General features: G+C 54.3%; 2 protein-coding genes across 7 annotated transcripts; one reads left to right on the top strand and one right to left on the bottom strand.

Annotated features, from left to right (window-relative positions):
* The first annotated feature begins 474 nt into the window (after nt 1-474).
* On the top strand, nt 475-8150 carry ATXN7L3 (ataxin 7 like 3). Of its 4 annotated transcripts, none has more exons than XM_059906605.1 (13): nt 475-709; nt 2067-2177; nt 2476-2608; nt 2816-2987; nt 3179-3276; nt 3462-3484; nt 3811-3856; nt 4014-4099; nt 4419-4487; nt 4757-4800; nt 5074-5145; nt 5239-5396; nt 5510-8150. In XM_059906605.1, exons 2-13 carry the CDS (start codon nt 2127-2129, stop codon nt 5656-5658), a joined length of 1101 nt encoding a protein of 366 aa, XP_059762588.1. In that variant the 5' UTR covers nt 475-709; nt 2067-2126; the 3' UTR covers nt 5659-8150. The 4 variants fall into 4 exon arrangements, with proteins under 4 accessions (XP_059762588.1, XP_059762587.1, XP_059762589.1 ...); XM_059906604.1 differs by having other exon boundaries at nt 3790-3856; XM_059906606.1 differs by having other exon boundaries at nt 476-709; nt 3790-3856; nt 4071-4099.
* Nucleotides 8151-8228: 78 nt separating this feature from the next.
* TMUB2 (transmembrane and ubiquitin like domain containing 2) lies at nt 8229-12367 on the bottom strand. 3 transcript variants are annotated; one of them, XM_059906610.1, is made up of 3 exons: nt 12276-12367; nt 9747-10295; nt 8229-9494 (listed from the first exon to the last, which is right to left on the bottom strand). In XM_059906610.1, exons 2-3 carry the CDS (start codon nt 10268-10270, stop codon nt 9128-9130), a joined length of 891 nt encoding a protein of 296 aa, XP_059762593.1. In that variant the 5' UTR covers nt 10271-10295; nt 12276-12367; the 3' UTR covers nt 8229-9127. The 3 variants fall into 3 exon arrangements, with proteins under 3 accessions (XP_059762593.1, XP_059762591.1, XP_059762592.1); XM_059906608.1 differs by having other exon boundaries at nt 11590-12361; XM_059906609.1 differs by having other exon boundaries at nt 12222-12360.
* Between the last annotated feature and the right edge of the window lie 4111 nt (nt 12368-16478).

Below are 16478 nucleotides of genomic sequence, written 5' to 3'. Positions count from 1 at the left end.
CCGCCCATCTCCCCGCCCCCGTCCCCGTCCGCCGGTACTTTGGACGGCGGCGTGGCGCCCCTCCTCCCCGCCCGGTCCCCGCCCCCTGGAGCAAATGCTGCCGAGCTGCGGCCGTGGGGCAGATGCACGCGCTCGGGCCCTTCTAGCAGGCGCGAGCAGTCGCTGGGCGCGCGAAAGCGAAAGAAGGAAGAGGAAGGGAGGGCGGGGGCGGGGTGTTGAGGAGGGGCGGGAGGAGGAAGAGGAGGAGGTTGGAGCGCGCTCGCGCTTGGCCTCGCGCCCGCGCGAAGGGAGGGGGGAGAGGGGCGCGCGCGCGCACGCTCGCGTTCTCGCTCGCTCCATCCATCCATCCTCCGGTCGCGGCACGCGCGCGCGCTCCGGGCTCGCGCCGCACCCCCCGCCCGGGAGAGGCGGGCTGGAGTGGGGGGCGGGGGGAGGGGCGCGCGGACGGCGCGCGGACTGCGCGCGGGCGGGGTGAGGTGAGGAGGAGGAGGCGGCGACGGGACGAGAAGGGAGGGGAAGGGGCCATGGCCGCCCGGTGAGGCGGCGAGGCGGGGGGGCGGCCCGACCCCCCGGCCCCGGGCCCTGGGCCCCGGGGAGAGGCGAGGACGGACCGACGGACATGGGGCTCCGGAGCAGCCGCCGCCGCCGCCGCCGCCGGAGGACGCGGCCCTGAGAGGCCGCCGGGCCCCGGCGCGGCCCCCCGGGCGGGGTGAGTACGGGACGGAGACGGGGACGGGGGAGGGGCCTGCGGGGGGCGGGGGGCGGGGCCCGAGGCGGGGCTTGGGCCCCCTCCCCCCAGGTCTGGGTCAGCGCCCCTTCCCCTCCCCCCGGGCCGACGCGGAAACGCCCGGCTTCCCCCGGCTTCCCGGCCCGGCCGGGGCCCCCCGCTCTCCCCCTGTCTGGGTCCCCCCTGGGCGGGGCAGGGCCGGCCGGGGAGGGGGCGCGGGGCCTTTGTTAGGGAGCCAGGCCCCAGCCCCCGGGACAATAGAGACACCCTCCCGGACTCCTCTCCCCGGCCGGCCGGGGCTGTCGGCGGGCGGGGAAGAAGAGGGGCCGGGACGCGTCCCACTCTGCCCACTCTCTAGGGGTCGGTCTGTCCCGGACCGGCGCCGGCCTCCGGCGGCTCGGCTCTCCTCCCCCCAGTTGGTATGATGCAGCAGCAGTGCCGCAGGGACGGGGGAAGAGCTGAGGCCCGGCCTCCTGCCCTCCCCAGTGCCCCCGGCTCATTTGTCAGTCCCCACCCCACTCTAGGCCGGCAGCTCCTTAAACTCGTACCCACCGTTCAGAGGGGCCCCGGACTGTGGGCGCTGTTTCTGAATCCTTTGGTGGGGATTCCTGGACTTTGGGGCTCTTGGAGAGACTTCCGGGCTGGTCCTGAGGGAGGGAGGGTGGTTATCTAAAAGAAGAACAGGTAAGGGGAGTGCCCACTCTTGGCCTGCCATCCCACCGGACTCTACCTCCTCTTGCTCATGGTGGCTAGAAATGCCCCTTTAGCTCTAGATTTCTGTGGGCTCTGCTCCCCTTCTGTAGTGGCAGGCTTATTTCAAGGGAAGATAGAGTGGGGTGAAGGTTGTAGGGTCCTAGGGCCATTCCTACTTCTGGTAGCAGTACCCCCCCAAGTGGACATCCTGGCTGAAAGCAGAGGTGACTCTGAGGAGAGCCTAGGGAAGGGAGGGGAGTGTATTTAGGAGTCTGTGCAGTTCTTTGCCACACCCTGTGGGTTTGCTTTGAGGCCTTAGAGTTCCTTCTCCTCCCCCTGCTGCATTGCACCATGGGTATCGAAGAGGGGTTTGAGTTTTGGGGACCTGGGGGGAGCTGCTGCCTCCTGTAGACCCAGACTCTGATTGGCAGTAGAGTCCAGGGCCTGAGTTCAGGCTTGGGAAGGACTAGGCCGCCCTTGGGTTTCAGGCCCTGAAGGACCATCCAGACTTAGTGAGCCTAGGCTTTAGGGAGAGGTAGATCCTGATGCCACCATTGAGCTCTGGGCAGCGAGGTGCGGAGGGGAGGTGGCAGTCATCAGAGGTGCCTTTGGACTCACACCAACACCCCCACCCCCATGTGTGCAGCCGTGTTGCCGCCCGCTGTGCTATGAGCAGTCAGAGCGCCGTCTCCACAAGAGTTTACAAATGAAAATGGAGGAAATGTCTTTGTCTGGCCTGGATAACAGCAAACTAGAGGTGAGGGCTCCCCCACGTGTGCCTCCAGTTCTTTCTCTTGATGTTTCTTCGTCACTTTATCTGGCATCCACACCAGAGAGGAATTTGGGTAGTCAGCCTTGTTCCTTAAAGGGAATAGCCAGCTAAGAAGGCCCGAGGATCCAGAAGAAGAAAGAACTCGAAGTCAAGATGGGGAAAATGGCAAAGAAGGCATTATTTCTGACCAGGGCGAATTGGCAGGAGATTTGGTTGGTGAGAGTTGCTCTCAGTCCGTGGGACTATGACTCTTGTGACCCTGGATGTTCTCCCCCGGGCCCAGGCCATCGCTCAGGAGATATACGCGGACCTGGTCGAGGATTCTTGTTTGGGATTCTGCTTTGAGGTACACCGGGCTGTCAAGTGTGGCTATTTCTTCCTGGACGACACGGACCCTGATAGCATGAAGGATTTTGGTGAGCTTCAGGGTTGAAGGAGAGCAGTCTAGCCCTGTCCTGGGAGTGCTTGGAGGGTCGTCCTCTGGCAACCGCACCACATGTAGAACGTGGAGCTCCTGTGAGCTTAGGCAGGGGCTTTGAAGAGGCCATGGGGCCATGGGTGGGAACGAGAGGTGAGGGTCCCCTGCCCGCCCGCCCTGATCGACACGCCTCTCCTGTCCCCAGAGATCGTGGACCAGCCGGGGTTGGACATCTTTGGACAGGTTTTCAACCAGTGGAAGAGCAAGGAGTGTGTTTGCCCCAATTGCAGCCGCAGCATTGCCGCCTCCCGTTTTGCTCCCCATCTGGAGAAGTGCCTGGGAATGGGTCGGAACAGCAGTCGAATCGCCAACCGCCGGTGAGGGCCTCTCCCCCTGCTAAAACCAGAGTGGCTCGTCTTTTGCAGCCCGTCCCATGGTGTAGCCCCCCAGGGGCATTTGTAGGGCACAGAGGGTGGGTCATGCTTGGCCCCAGATACTCCACTATACCTGTGAAGTCGGGGGCAGAGAGGTGGCAGCCTTGACCCTTCCTCTTCCCTACCCTTGGCAGGATTGCCAATAGCAACAACATGAACAAGTCTGAGAGTGACCAAGAGGATAACGATGACATCAATGACAACGACTGGTCCTATGGCTCAGAGAAGAAAGGTGTTTGGGGATCTGGGGAATTTGGGGGCCACTGGGGTGAGGCGGGCACGCAGGAATTGGGTACGTGACGGTCACAAGTTGTTATCCTGAATGAGGGGGGAGAGTGTAGCTTTGTACTTTCCTTTAGGTGCCCTTAGATTGGGAACTTAAAGTGACCCTACCTTTTATCGTTTTGTCCTACACAGCCAAGAAGAGGAAATCAGACAAGGTGAGAGCTGGGGCAAGCATGAGGGAGATTTGGGCGAAGGACACATACCCTCCCCTTTGGGTAGGGAGTCCTCGGGTGTCTTGACTCAAGTCTGAGGTCGCTGGGTACCTCTCTGGGTTCTGGGATGAGGGTGTCTGGTGGGCAGGAGGGCAGCAGAGGCCTTGAGGGAAGGTGGGAGGAGGGAATATGGGTAGACGGGCCTCTTACTGATGGGGAAGAGTAGGAATTTGAGGATGTTTCTTTGTCAAATCTTTTTTCCTTCCCTGGGTTCTCGGCTCCCCCTTATCGTTACCCTTTCCCCAAAGCTATGGTATCTCCCATTCCAGAACCCCAATTCCCCTCGAAGATCCAAGTCTTTAAAACACAAAAATGGTAAGTGGGGCTGGAACAACAGGAGTGATTCTAGCTATGTCTTCTGGGACTCATTGCTGGAGGGCGGGGTTGGGGGCGGGGGCAGGGGCCGGCCGGGGTATCGAGGGAGGGCCTGTGATCCTTCTATCACCCCCACTTCCTCTCTGGTTATTTTCAGGGTTCTCTGTCTGTACCTCTGCATCAAACACCCTTCCCCTTCTTTTTTCTTCTTCAGGGGAACTTAGCAATTCGGATCCTTTTAAGGTGAGTAGGGGCTGCCCCTTGTAGGTTCCCTCTCATTGTCCTTGTTGTGAGTTGGGTGGGATTGGACAAGTGGGGATCAGAATGCTGACAGCCAGAAGCACTAGATGGGGTATTTAGGTCTTGCATATTTATATTCTTTGTAGGTCCCAACCCCTTACCCCTGTGCAGGTGGGATGGAAGGGATTGTTGGAAAACTGCTGGGCAGTCTTAGGGGCTTCTCACTTAGGAAGGGATGAGAGGGACTGATTCTGCCCCCCACCCCCCACCCTCCCTTCTTTGGCTGCCCCTTCTCTAACCTGTACCTCTGGTTCTTGCCCAGTATAACAACTCAACTGGGATCAGCTACGAGACACTGGGGCCGGAGGAGCTGCGTAGCCTGCTCACCACGGTGAGGGACCAGGGAAGGGGAGGCCCTCGGGAGCGCGCTGAGCCACAGGCAGTGGTTGAGGCCCTGAAAGAGGCTGCTGACATAGCAGTGAGGGCACCTAGGTCTCTCTCTGGAATTAGGTTTCCTGGCCATTGGTCGTCTGGGGCCGTCTGCCGTATTCACCCTGGGGCCATTTCTGCTTACAGTCTAGCATTTGTACAGAAGAGAATGTCTAGTGTCTAGAGTAGGCTCTCCTCCATCCCTCCTTTCAGCTTATATTCCTCTTCCAGCAATGTGGGGTGATTTCTGAACACACCAAGAAGATGTGCACAAGGTGAGCTCAGAACCTAGGAACAGGGCCAGGGGGCCCTCCTGCACACTCACCCTGGGCATGGGTCGGGAGTACCCCTGGACTTGAGCAGCGGGACTCCCACCCTTCCCCTCCCCTCTTCTAATGGTCAGGCCTTAGGCCACAATCTGGGGGCTCTCTGTTCATCCCTTCCCTGCCTGTGTCCACCCCTCCCACCTCTGCTGAGGGGAGGGGCTTCACCTGTATTCCTCAGACCCTTCCTGCCTTGTCAGGGTCTGATAATTCTCTCCCCACCAGGTCCCTGCGCTGCCCCCAGCACACGGATGAGCAGCGGCGAGCCGTGCGGATTTATCTCCTTGGACCCTCAGCGTGAGTGACCCTCCAGGAAAGGTGGTGGGTTGTGGAGGATAAGGATGATGATTGGTATCCCTGAAGCCCTTCTCTGGCCTCTTCCCTTTCCAGCGTCCTTCCAGAGGTCGAGAGTTCCCTGGATAATGACAGCTTTGACATGACTGACAGCCAGGCCCTGATCAGCCGGCTTCAGTGGGATGGCTCCTCTGATCTCTCACCCTCTGATTCAGGTTCCTCCAAGACGAGTGAGAATCAGGGATGGGGTCTAGGTAGGTGATACAGCTGGGCCCCAGGGGCTCTCTGCCCGAAGCCGAGGAGGGGGAGCACCTTGCGTTCCCCTGCCGCGACCCTCCCCTCAACCCTCGCGCCTCTTTCTCTTCAGGTACCAACAGCTCCGAGTCACGGAAAACCAAGAAAAAGAAATCCCATCTGAGCCTGGTAGGGACTGCCTCTGGCCTGGGCTCCAACAAGAAGAAAAAGCCAAAGCCTCCGGCACCCCCGACGCCCAGCATCTACGATGACATCAACTGACTTGGGTGCAAGGGATAGCCTTTGGCTGAGCAGAGCCCTCCCTCCCGACCCCCACCCAGGTGGCGTAGCCTGGCAAATGGACGGCTGCTGGGGGTTTGGGCTTGGGAAGTTTGGTGGGCCAGGCAGGCAGAGGATCCAATTATGCACCCCTGGGGGGTGTCAGGGTCTTCTGCGCCGGAGCACGAGCCCTCGGCGTGCAGGACTCAGACCTGGACATATTATGCCTTGGACATAAGTTCGGTGGGGAGGCGGTTTTCCTATTTATTCTGTGAGTTACTGGATGTCCAGCTAGGCCAGGGGCCTGACCTGGGCACTGTGCCAGGGCACTGCCGCCCCCCACGCCAGGAACTGGACTAAGCCCTGCCGAGGAGCATCGTGGCTACCCGGGAGGCGGTGGGTTGGAAGCTGAGCCTGGAGGGGGCCTCCCCCAGCTGCCCTCAGCAATGTGAATGGGTCCGGTGCTTGGAGCTGAGGAGCAGGGCTGGGCGTGTCCTGTCTGTGTGCAGAAGAAGCCTATCAAACGCCCCCACCCCAGGGGTAGGCAGGCACAGCGAGCTGTCTGCTGAGGTAGGCGTCCAGAACTGCCGCCGCCTTCCCTGCCCCTCACAGGGGCAGCCCTTTCCCCTCAGTCCCCATGGGCCTCCTTGGCAGCAGGAGCTGTCCTTTTGTTGTTGGGTGCCAGGAAAGGGCCTCCAGCCTCTACAGCTTCAAGGGCAGGGGGAGGGTAGGAAGAGGGAGCTGTGTATCAAAATGACTCCCCCCCCTACCTCTCCTCCCTGACCCAGGGCTGGCGAGGAGTGGGGCCCCAAGGTGAGAGGGAACGGTGCTGCTTTATTTGAAATGTTTTCTTACCTCATTCCCTGCCCCAGGAAGGGGCCCAGCCTCACCCTCCTGGGGTGGCCCCATGTTGCTCCTGCCTACCCTGCCCCACTGCCCTACCAGGGCAGCCCAAGTTCCCAGCTGCTGCTTGCCACCCCCTCTTTCACCTTGACCAGCTCCAGTTCCTCTCTCGATGCTCCTGCCTCTGAAGCCTGCCCTGTTTCCCCTTCCTTAGCCGCTTTTAAGTTATTTATTCTGTACTTGTGGTTTGGGGCTCTGAGGAAAATCCTGATCTTTTACTTCTCCCCCTTTGCTAGGAGTGGGGCAGGAAGAGAGGGTGGTCTCTGTGCTCTGGGCTGTCAGCGGAGGGGGAAGGGGTGCCATGCCCTGACAGTGCCCCTCTGTGGGACTGTGGTGCCAGTGTGCCCACCTGCCTGGTCTACATCCTGAAGAGATGTATCGTCCCACCTCCACACGGGCACCATCGCTCTCAGGAGCCGAGCTGGAGGACTGCAGTCTGGGCAGGGAGCAGAGCTGACTGACACAGGGATGGAGTTGACCCTGAGCCATGTTCTCTGGCACTTGCAGGACGTGTCCCCTGTCCTCCTCCCAGGAGGAGCCATCCCACATTTGGGTAGCTAGTACCCAGGACTGGTTGGACTGATTCGGGTTAGGGACCCTAGAGGGTTAAGGGAACAACAGAGATAGGGCTGTAGTACCCTGTCTGGAACCCCAATCTCCCCCTGGGGTGGCTCTGATTGTGGCTGACGCCTGGTTACAAACTGGTTTTTAACCCAAGAATTGTTGATTATTTTTTAAAAAGCCAAATTTTGGCAGGAGTTAGAATAAATCCTGGGGCCTGGGCTCCTCTGTTCTCGCTCTTCCACAGCCTTCTCCCTCTAAGGGGAAGCCAGAGGGAAAGGAGGATCTCAGCCAGCCTCCAGCCTGCTCCCAAATGAAGACTTGAGAGTAGGTTGAAGGTGAAGGGAGGAAGGCCGCGGGCCACTCTTCCTTCTGAGAGGCAGCTGCAGCTCAGGCCCTAATACACCCTTTCACCTCTGGCCTCTCCCTTTCCCCCTTCTGGTTGGAGGAGGGAGAAGTGGGAAGTAGTTTGGGAACTGGTTTGTCCACATCCACTTCCCCATTGTTCCCTGGCCCGCTCTCAGGGCAGAGCCCCCTGCCCAGGCTGGGTAAGAGATGGGCTTGGTCCAGCAGAGACCCTGAGGGAGCAAACCCCTTTCCTTCCGGGGAGAGTGTGCCCCCCCTACCATGTAGTTGAACAGGGGCTAGGAGCTCCCCCCACTCCCTTCCCTCTTAACAGCAGGCTGTGTGGGTTTCAATTCCCATCCTTCCCACCCCGGCTAGGTGTCGTCCACCCTGTATTCTATCATGTGTCTGAGTGTGTGTGGGGGGGTTCTGTACTAATTTCCATGGCCGGTGGCTTTTCCTTCCATGCATCACTCCCCCCCGCATGCCCAGGGGCCACCCGCCTGGCATTACCGCATGCTGGGGTCATTGGGGGAGGGGGGTGGGGCTCACGCTGTCCTGTGGTCTTGAGATTTTTATTTTTGCATATGTAATCCATCCTGTACAGGTAGCTAACTTTGTAAACGCTGTGTATTCCCCCTGCCCCCATGGCTGCTGGTGTAAATAAACTGCATCTCCCGTTGGTAGCCCGGCCTACCCACCCTCATTCCCATGTTGCTGGGGGCAGAGCAGCGGCATTCTCTTAATGTCACAGGAGACTCCACGGCCACAAAATGGAACTTTATTCAGTCACAGATACTGGCCCTCCATCCAAGAGCCCCAGAGGCAAGGGCCTGGGGCCCAGTGCTCCATACCCAGAGCTCGTCCTTGGAGCTGGGCAGAGTAGGACACTGGCTGAGGGCCAGAGCTGCCTCTTGCTTACAGCCTTAGGCCTAGGGTAGCAGCAGCTGTGGCCCGGCCTCTCCCAATGCTGGGGGCTTGGCTTTGTGCCCCAATCCCCTTCCTGACTGAGCTCTATAAGGGACTATTTTTTTAAGAAAAGAATATAAGCAAAGTGCTTTGAAGAAAAAAACACTGGAAACCATCCAGAACACAGAGAACACCCTATTCCTGCTACGGGGTGGAGGGAGAAGGTAGAGGTGGCCAGGTGCCTACAGGGAAGGCTGACACAAACTTCACTCCTGCCCATGTGATTTCAGTCTCAAAAAAGATGGATATTCCACTAGGGAACCTGAAAGATACTCCAGGCTCCCTATAGAAGTATGCTGGGGCCATGCTGAGCTGCCCTCACAGGCAGCGCTGGGGGCTGAGGAGCAGACATGCAGGATAATGGAAAGAGCTAGGGCCACAGCTGGGAGGGAATCCTCAGAGCCCAGGCTCCCCATTGAGCTGGAACACCAGCTCAGCTCTGAACTTCAGGACCTTAAAAGTGAAGGAAGATGACATTCTCATTTCTACCTGAGTTGTGCTTGCACAGAGGGGATGTCTGTACCCTCGTGGGCGTGAAGCAGAGGCCCCATGCCTGCCTCCTGGGTCCTATGGAGGGGGACCCACCACATCCTTTCCACCCTTCCCTCCCAGGCCCTTGGGCCCAGCTCTGGCCAGGAAAGGGGAGAGGCCATAAAGGAGGAAGACCACGCCTTTCATTTTCTCCCTACGGTCCTTATCGTCCATACATCCCAAATACTAGGAAGCTGAAGAAGACAGTGACCCCCACCAGGGAGACAGTGGCAGGTGCTGTGAAGAACTGGCGGTAATTGATACGGAAGTACCAGACCACACCCAACAGCACCACAAACACAGGCACCATGAGGCTGCCCACACTGACGCCGAGGCTGGGCGGCTCAGTGGCTGAAGAGGGGGCCAGGGAGGCCGAGGGGCCTGGAACAGCTGACCCAGGGGGTGAGCGGTGACAGTGAATCACACAGTTGTCGGTAATGTTCAGGGAACGCAGTGTGCGGGCTGGGTCCTGCAGCAGGCGGCCCTGGTAGATCAGTTTCATCTGGCTTTCTTGTCCAGGGAAGTATTTACTGTAAGGATGAGAGAGATAGAAGGAAAAACAGAGGGCAAGGAATGAGAAGGCCGAAAGTCCTGGACCAACAAAGCGAGGCACTGGGGGGAAATTGCAGGGTGGCTTTCTAAGGAAGTATTCCCCCACCCGCCCTGTAAGGGCTGCACCTGACGCTTCCCTGCTGCTCCCACGTCTGTATCAGCCTCCTCCGAGAAGACCAAAGGCTGGGGGCATGGGGTACAAGCAGCCTCCCACTTCCCAGCCCACTTACCTCTTCAGAGCACCCACAGTATCCTCTGGCCTGGCCACAGCCAGCTCCTCGGTGTCATTGAGGAATTTGAGCCGCACATTGATGAGGCAGGTGCTATCCTCAGATCTCTGGGGCACCTCTGGACCGCTGCTCCCCGGGCCCGCTTGTCTTTTGGGCAGGCCTTGGATGTCAAGCAGGTGCTCAAGGCTGGGCTCAATACCACCCCCAGCTCCGGGTTCCCCTGTGGAGTCTCCCCCACCTTCGCCAGCCTCTTCAGCCTTCTCATCATTACCCTCTGATGGATGTGGAAGTTCGGTTGGCTCTGGGGTGCCTTGGCCCGCCACCAGATGGTCCACATGCCCCAGGTGGAGGACGGATGTGTCGCCAGCTGACACAATAGTGCCCAGGAGCTGGTTGCTACCACTGTCGGCTACATAGGTAGAGAGCCAAGCTAGGACCAAGGCTAGAATCAGCACCGCCACACCTGCCACCACAGTCACCTCATTACCCACACCCTCAATAAGGGTGACATCAGAGAGCTCCATGGCCTGGGTGCTGACTGGGTCCACACTGCAGGAACAAAGGGGGAGAGCATCAGCAGGGCATGAGGGGTTGCAACCGGGTTTCCTGTTTACTTAGGCTCTAACTGACCCAGCCCTGAAAGAAAATGGAGTTCAGCGTCCTGTAGAGACACAAACCTTCCGAACTCTGGACCCCCAATCTACAGCTAAGGACTTACCCCTTGCCTCTACTGTGAAACGCTGGCTTTCAGGTTCCACGCCCTTCCTCTCTCACATTCCAACCCCCCAGTAAGCATGGATCATCAGGAAAACCTTACAGCTTTGTTGCTGCTACTGCTACCGTTCGTTGCTTTTTTGGCAGGTGGGGAAAACATTTGCTTCTTTGAGCCCTGAGTTTCTCTAGGATTTTTATCTATTGGTAAAGCAACTATGCCCCCCCCCCCGAGATGCCTCTAAGGTGGCTTCAGAGAAACCAAAAAAGCCCGGAATATTTTATTTGGGGCCCCTTTGGAGGCATAGTGCAACCACTATTGCCAGACTGTGTCATTTGAACTCAGTCTCATTCATGGTCATGGATCTAGGTCCAGATGTCAAGAGCCAAAGAAAATTAATTTATCAAAAGCAAAGTCAGACCACCCCAAAGGGACAGCTCTGTAGGGGCCATCAACAGACACTATGCAGCGGACATTGTGTCTGCCTCCTCCGAAATTCTTCTGGCAGCAAAGCAGAACAGACACCAGAAGCACCACCCTCCTGGGTCACTGCAGGCTCACAAATGCAAAACCACTACCTGCACGGAACTGATTCGGACAAGATTCCAAAATGGCTCTCACAATCCATATCGCAATCTCCCCCCTTGTCCTGTGTTCTCCCTCGGCAGTTTCTTAGAAAGGTAGGAAGGATATCTGCTTGCTCCTTGGAGTACCTACTCTTTCCCTTGGAGAATCTGCTGCTTTCGAAGCTGTCCCTGGGCAAATCCAGTCTGATGATTATCATTACCAGACTATTCTCACAGCACCTATAAAACTTCATTATACTTATCTACCAGTCCATCTCTCTACTAGACTCCTGGAAGATAAGGTTCACATGTGTTTCTCTATGTACCATAGTGCCCAGCATAACCCCACAGTAGCTGCTCAAAGAATACTGCGGAACATATCAACATTTGAATACTTTTCACATCCTTATTTAGTACATGGGCCCTGGAATCAGGAAAAAAAAAAAAAAACAAACCACAAACTAACTATAACTCCCTTTGCCTCTTATTAGCTCTGTAACCTCAAACAATTTTCTCAGAGCCTCAGCTTTCTCATCAGTAAAATGGGGTTAAAAATAGTACCTACCTCATAAGGTTGTTTTGAAGATGACGAGAAATCATCGAAGCAAAATACTTAGCTCAGTGCCTGGCACATTGCAATTGTTCAGTAAACAAACAGTAGCAGTTATTTATCACTCCCACAACTAACCCCTAATGGTAAGAAGGTTAACGTCATTAACCCTGATTTAAAGAAAAGGAAACTGCGGCGAACCTCTGAGGCAAAAACGACTGGCACAGGCACAGGGAACTTTCGAGGGGAGGGACTGGGCAGGACCCCAGGTCTCCCTCCTCAGAGGCCTTTGCTCGCTCCTCAACCCGTGAGCGACCCTGACGGCGCGGTGAGGAGGGGTCCCCGATCCTGCCTTTTCTGACGCGAAGGCTCCGCGTTTGGGCGGTCCTATTCCCGCGGCGCTGGAGAGGAGTCCGTGGGTCCACCCAAGCCGAAAGGCTGCCTAGTTCCGGCCGCCGTGGCCAAACCCTCTTCTCCCAGCCCGCGACGGGTAGAGTCAGTTTGAGGGGTTCACAAACCATCCACACCCCTCACACTTCGGGGCGGGGACGGGAGATTGGGGGCGGGGCTTGAGTACGCAGGGGAACATGGGAAATTAAAGGGGATCCGGACCGGTACTGTGCCTGGATAAGGAGGGAGATCCTCACCTGAAACGTCCAGACTAAGTGTTTTGACTTCGCCAAGACGGCCCGTGGACTCACCTTTCTGTAGGGGCCGGGGGAGGGGCTGGCTAGCCCTGATTCTGTCCAGGGTCCGGTCTCTTCCGGCTTCTCCCGGAAGCTGTTAGAACCAGAGACAGGAAGTTCCGCCTCCGCGCCTTGCACTGATGACGACAAGCTACGTAAAGCGGGCTGACGTAAACGTATTCTTTAAATAAAAGGGACAGGTTTCTCAGCGGAAGGAGGGGCGGAGTTATTGTTGGCGGGATCCTGGCCCTCCCGGGGCAGGGCCACGCCTGGTGGGCGGGGCCTAAGAAGCCCACGGGTGAGGGGCGGGGCCAGGAGGGAGTTAGGGGAGGTGCTTGGGCAAGGGGTGTGGCTTCGCGTCTGGATGTCCGAGCGGGCGGGCACCGCTGGGTAGACCAGAGCGGCGCTTTCCTCTTCGCAGCATATTTCTTCCGGCCTTGCTCCCAGCCTCCCGGGCTGATTTGATTTATTACTGCTCTGTAACGCGCACTGAGCTCCGGGTTAGCGGAATCAGCCGGGACTGGTCTTTCTGATCTCAAAGAGTTCAACTCAGGACTAGTCGAGATGACAGACAAGGAGACAATTTAGTCACCAGCCGGTGCTCCGAGAATGCGGCCCCAGGTAGTGTGGAAGCTTGGTAAATAAGGCAAGAAAGCATTTCAAAAGAAGGCACAGATTCATTGAAGGCTTAGGACACAGGAAAAGCAGGAACCCCAAGAAAGACAGGGAAAAAAGGTTCAGCTTACAAGAATTTATCCGGATTTTTGAAATTAAAATTTGTTCTAAAGACGTTCTGGGGTTTTTGCTGTTGTTTTCCGGTGAACTATTGATTGAAGTGTAAATAATTTTGACGGGCAAACTCAAAAGCGAAGAGCTCGTTAGTTTTCACCAGCTGAACACATGGGTGGAAACAGGACTCAGATCAAGAAATAGAAAATGAGGGCTTCCCTGGTGGCACAGTGGTTAAGAATCCGCCTGCCAATGCAGGTGACACGGATTCGAACCCTGGTCCAGGAAGGTGCCTCTTGCCGTGGAGCAACTAAGCCCGTGCGCCACAACTACTGAGCCTGTTCTCTAGAGCCCACGAGCGACAACTACTGAGCCCGCGTGCCACAACTACAGAAGCCCGTGCGCCTAGAGCCCGTGCTCCCCAACAAGAGAAGTCACTGCAATGAGAAGCCCGCGCACCGCAACAAAGAGTAGCCCCCGTTCACCACAAGTAGAGAAAGCCCGTGCGCAGCAAAAAAGACCCAACGCAGCCAAAAATAAAGAAAGAAATAGAAAATGACCCCAGAACTGCCCTTCAGTCCTCTTCGCCACTAACTTCCAAAGAGTAGTCACTACTATGATTTCTGTCACCATAGTTTTCTGTTTTTGTATTTTGTATAAGTGGAATCAAACAGTATGTACTCTTTGGTGTCCGGCTTCTTTTTTTCTTTTTCAGTCTTTTCTTATTGTGGTAAAATATACATGAAATTTACCATTTTAACCATTTTTAAGTGGCTGATTCAGTGGCATTAATTCACAATGTTGTGCACCCATCATCACTATCCATTTCCTTTATTTATCCATTTCCTTTCCCTCCTCCCCCCTTTATTTCTACTTTCTGTCTCTATGAATTTGCCTATTCTAGGTATCTCATGTAAGTGGGATCATACAATATTTGTCCTTTTTTGTCGGGTTTATTTCACTTAGCATGTTTTCAAGGATCATCCATGTTGTAGACCATATCATTTCATTCCTTTTTAAGGCTGAGTAATATTCCATTGTATATATATACCACATTTTCTTTATCCATTTATCTATCAGTGGACATTTGTGTTGTTTCCACCTTTGGGGCATTATAAATAATGTTGCTGTGAGCACTGATGTACAAGTATCTGTTTGAGTCCCTGCTTTCAATTCTTTTGTCTGACTTCTTTTGATCAACATTATGTTTGTGAGATAAAAGTTACTGTTTCAATTTCTGCATAAATGTACCTTTTGGATTTAAAGTCTAGTGTTTTTGTTGTGATGAACACAGGAAAAGGCAGGGCATCATAGTACAGTTAAAGAAAATTTTGAAGAATGAGTACAGATTTACCAAGTGAAGTTCCAAATAGAGAGAACGGCAGGCTCGAGGGCTCTCAATAAATATTTGAGGGAATGAAAAAGCACTGAGTTGAACCACTGTTAATGCTTTTGAGAGTTTATTATATGCCAGGTACTGTGCTAAGCACTTCACATACATTTTCTCATGGAGCCCTATCAAGTGCCTCATATTGTATCCACTTTACAGATTTGGAAACTGAGGCTCAGAGAGACTAAATAATTGTCCAAATTATGCAGTTAGTGGTATAGCTAAAGTTATCCAGTTCTCCCTCCCTCTCTCTCTCCCCCCTCTATGTATGTGTGTGTGTATGTATTATATATATATATATATATATATAATATATATATATAAAATATAATCTTATTGCCAATATTTGGTCCCTTACTATTTTCACTTAGCTATTACCATAAAGCATTTCACATGTTGGTGAATATTTTTGTAGCATCAGAGCACAGTTTTAAATAGCTGCTCAACAGTATTACCTTCCACGTTGCACTATACTTTTTTAAATTAATCATCTCACTTGGATAGACACTTAGATTGTTTTCAGTACTTTGTTTTTAAACCGCATTTTAATAAACATCTTTATGACAGTTATTTGTACACATCCATGATTTTTTTTTTCCCCTAGGGTAAATTCCAGGAACTGGAATTACTGGGTCAAAGGATGTTCACATTTTTAAGATTTTTGATACACGGTGCCACATTGTCCTCTAGAATGTTGTACCTATTTTCATTACCATCGGCAGTGTGAAGAGCACCCCTTACTGTTCTCTTCCCAAAAAACAGGGTAGAGGCTAGAGAGGAACAGGGAATATTTGGGGGGGGGGGGCTGCGGCTTGAGAGATGTGAGACTCCTAAAGATGTTTATAAGCCAAGAGGAAAGAGCAGAGGAGAAGGGGAGAAGTGAAGATAAATGCAATCTGAGAAGGGAATAAATGACTGAGCAGTGGCCTCTGGAGCGAGGGAGGGCTGGGCCGATATCTGGGCTTGCCCTGCAGAAGATGTGGGAAATCTGGCTTGCCCCTGCCACAGGTACCCGATCCATCCATCTGGGGTTAGGAACATACACTCTGTGTTCCCAAGGCTGCATGGACTGACTTCTACCATAACGTTTACCACACTACACGTCGTTTTTCATTTTTCTGTCTTACCAAATTCTTTGAAGGCAGGAACTGTGTTTTGTTTGTTTTTATTCCAGTATTCCCAAAGTCTATCCAATGCCTGCATGCAGCGAGTACTTGATAAAAATTTATTAAATGAATGATAGATGCATTCAGAGAAGTTGGGGGAAGAGATAGGGAATTTGAGAGAGTTGTCTTCTGGCCAGAGGTGAAGTCTTTTTTTTTTTTTTTAAATTGAGATATAACTGATTTACAATATTATATGTTTCAGGTGTACAACATAGTGACTCACAATTTTTATTTTATTATTTTTTTTATTTTTGGCTGCTTTGGGTCTTCACTGCTGGGCGCGGGCTTTGTCTAGTTGCAGTGAGCGGGGGCTACACTTCGTTGCAGTGCACAGGTTTCTCAGTGCAGTGGCTTCTCTTGTTGCGGAGCACGAGCTCTAGGCGTGCAGGCTTCAGTAGTTGCAGCACGCAGGCTCAGTAGTTGTGGCATGCGGGCTCAGTAGTTGTGGCTCACAGGGGCTCTAGAGCACAGGCTAAGTAGCTGTGGCTCGCAGGCTCAGTAGTTGTGGCACACGGGCTTAGTTGCTCCGCAGCATGTGGGATCTTCCCGGACCAGGGCTCGAACCCATGTCCCCTGCATTGGCAGGCGGATTCTTAACCACTGCACCAGCAGGGAAGCCCCAATTCACAATTTTTAAAGGTTATATTCCATTTATAGTTACTATAAAATATTGGCTATATCCCTGTGCTGTACAATATATCCTTGTAGCTTTTTTATTTTATACCCAGAAGTTTGTACCTCTTAATCCCCTACCCCTATCTCCCCCCTCCCGCCTCCCCTCTTCCCACTGGTGACCACTAGTTTGTTCTCTATATCTGTGAGTCTGTTTCTTTTTTGCTATATTCACTAGTTTATTTTTTAGATTCCACATATAAATGATATCGTACAGTATTTGTCTTTTTCTGACTTATTTCACTAAGCATAGTACCCTCC

Source organism: Balaenoptera ricei, chromosome 20 (assembly GCF_028023285.1).
Source record: "Balaenoptera ricei isolate mBalRic1 chromosome 20, mBalRic1.hap2, whole genome shotgun sequence".
Classification (NCBI taxonomy): Eukaryota; Metazoa; Chordata; class Mammalia; order Artiodactyla; family Balaenopteridae; genus Balaenoptera; species Balaenoptera ricei.
Note: the sequence above shows the minus strand (reverse complement) of the source record. Positions and strands in the feature narration are given on the sequence as shown.

Bases quoted from the DNA above. Each gene is read 5' to 3' on its own strand.
- ATXN7L3 (XM_059906604.1), top strand. From the start codon at position 2,127: ATGAAAATGGAGGAAATGTCTTTGTCTGGCCTGGATAACAGCAAACTA. The intron at 2,609-2,815 runs GTGAGCTTCAGG...TCCTGTCCCCAG, and splicing joins TGATAGCATGAAGGATTTTG to AGATCGTGGACCAGCCGGGG. The intron at 4,801-5,073 runs GTGAGCTCAGAA...TCTCCCCACCAG, and splicing joins ACCAAGAAGATGTGCACAAG to GTCCCTGCGCTGCCCCCAGC.
- TMUB2 (XM_059906608.1), bottom strand. From the start codon at position 11,624: ATGATTTCTCGTCATCTTCAAAACAACCTTATGAG. The intron at 10,296-11,589 runs GTAGGTACTATT...TTGTTCCTGCAG, and splicing joins CTTCAAAACAACCTTATGAG to TGTGGACCCAGTCAGCACCC. The intron at 9,495-9,746 runs GTAAGTGGGCTG...TCATCCTTACAG, and splicing joins ACTGTGGGTGCTCTGAAGAG to TAAATACTTCCCTGGACAAG.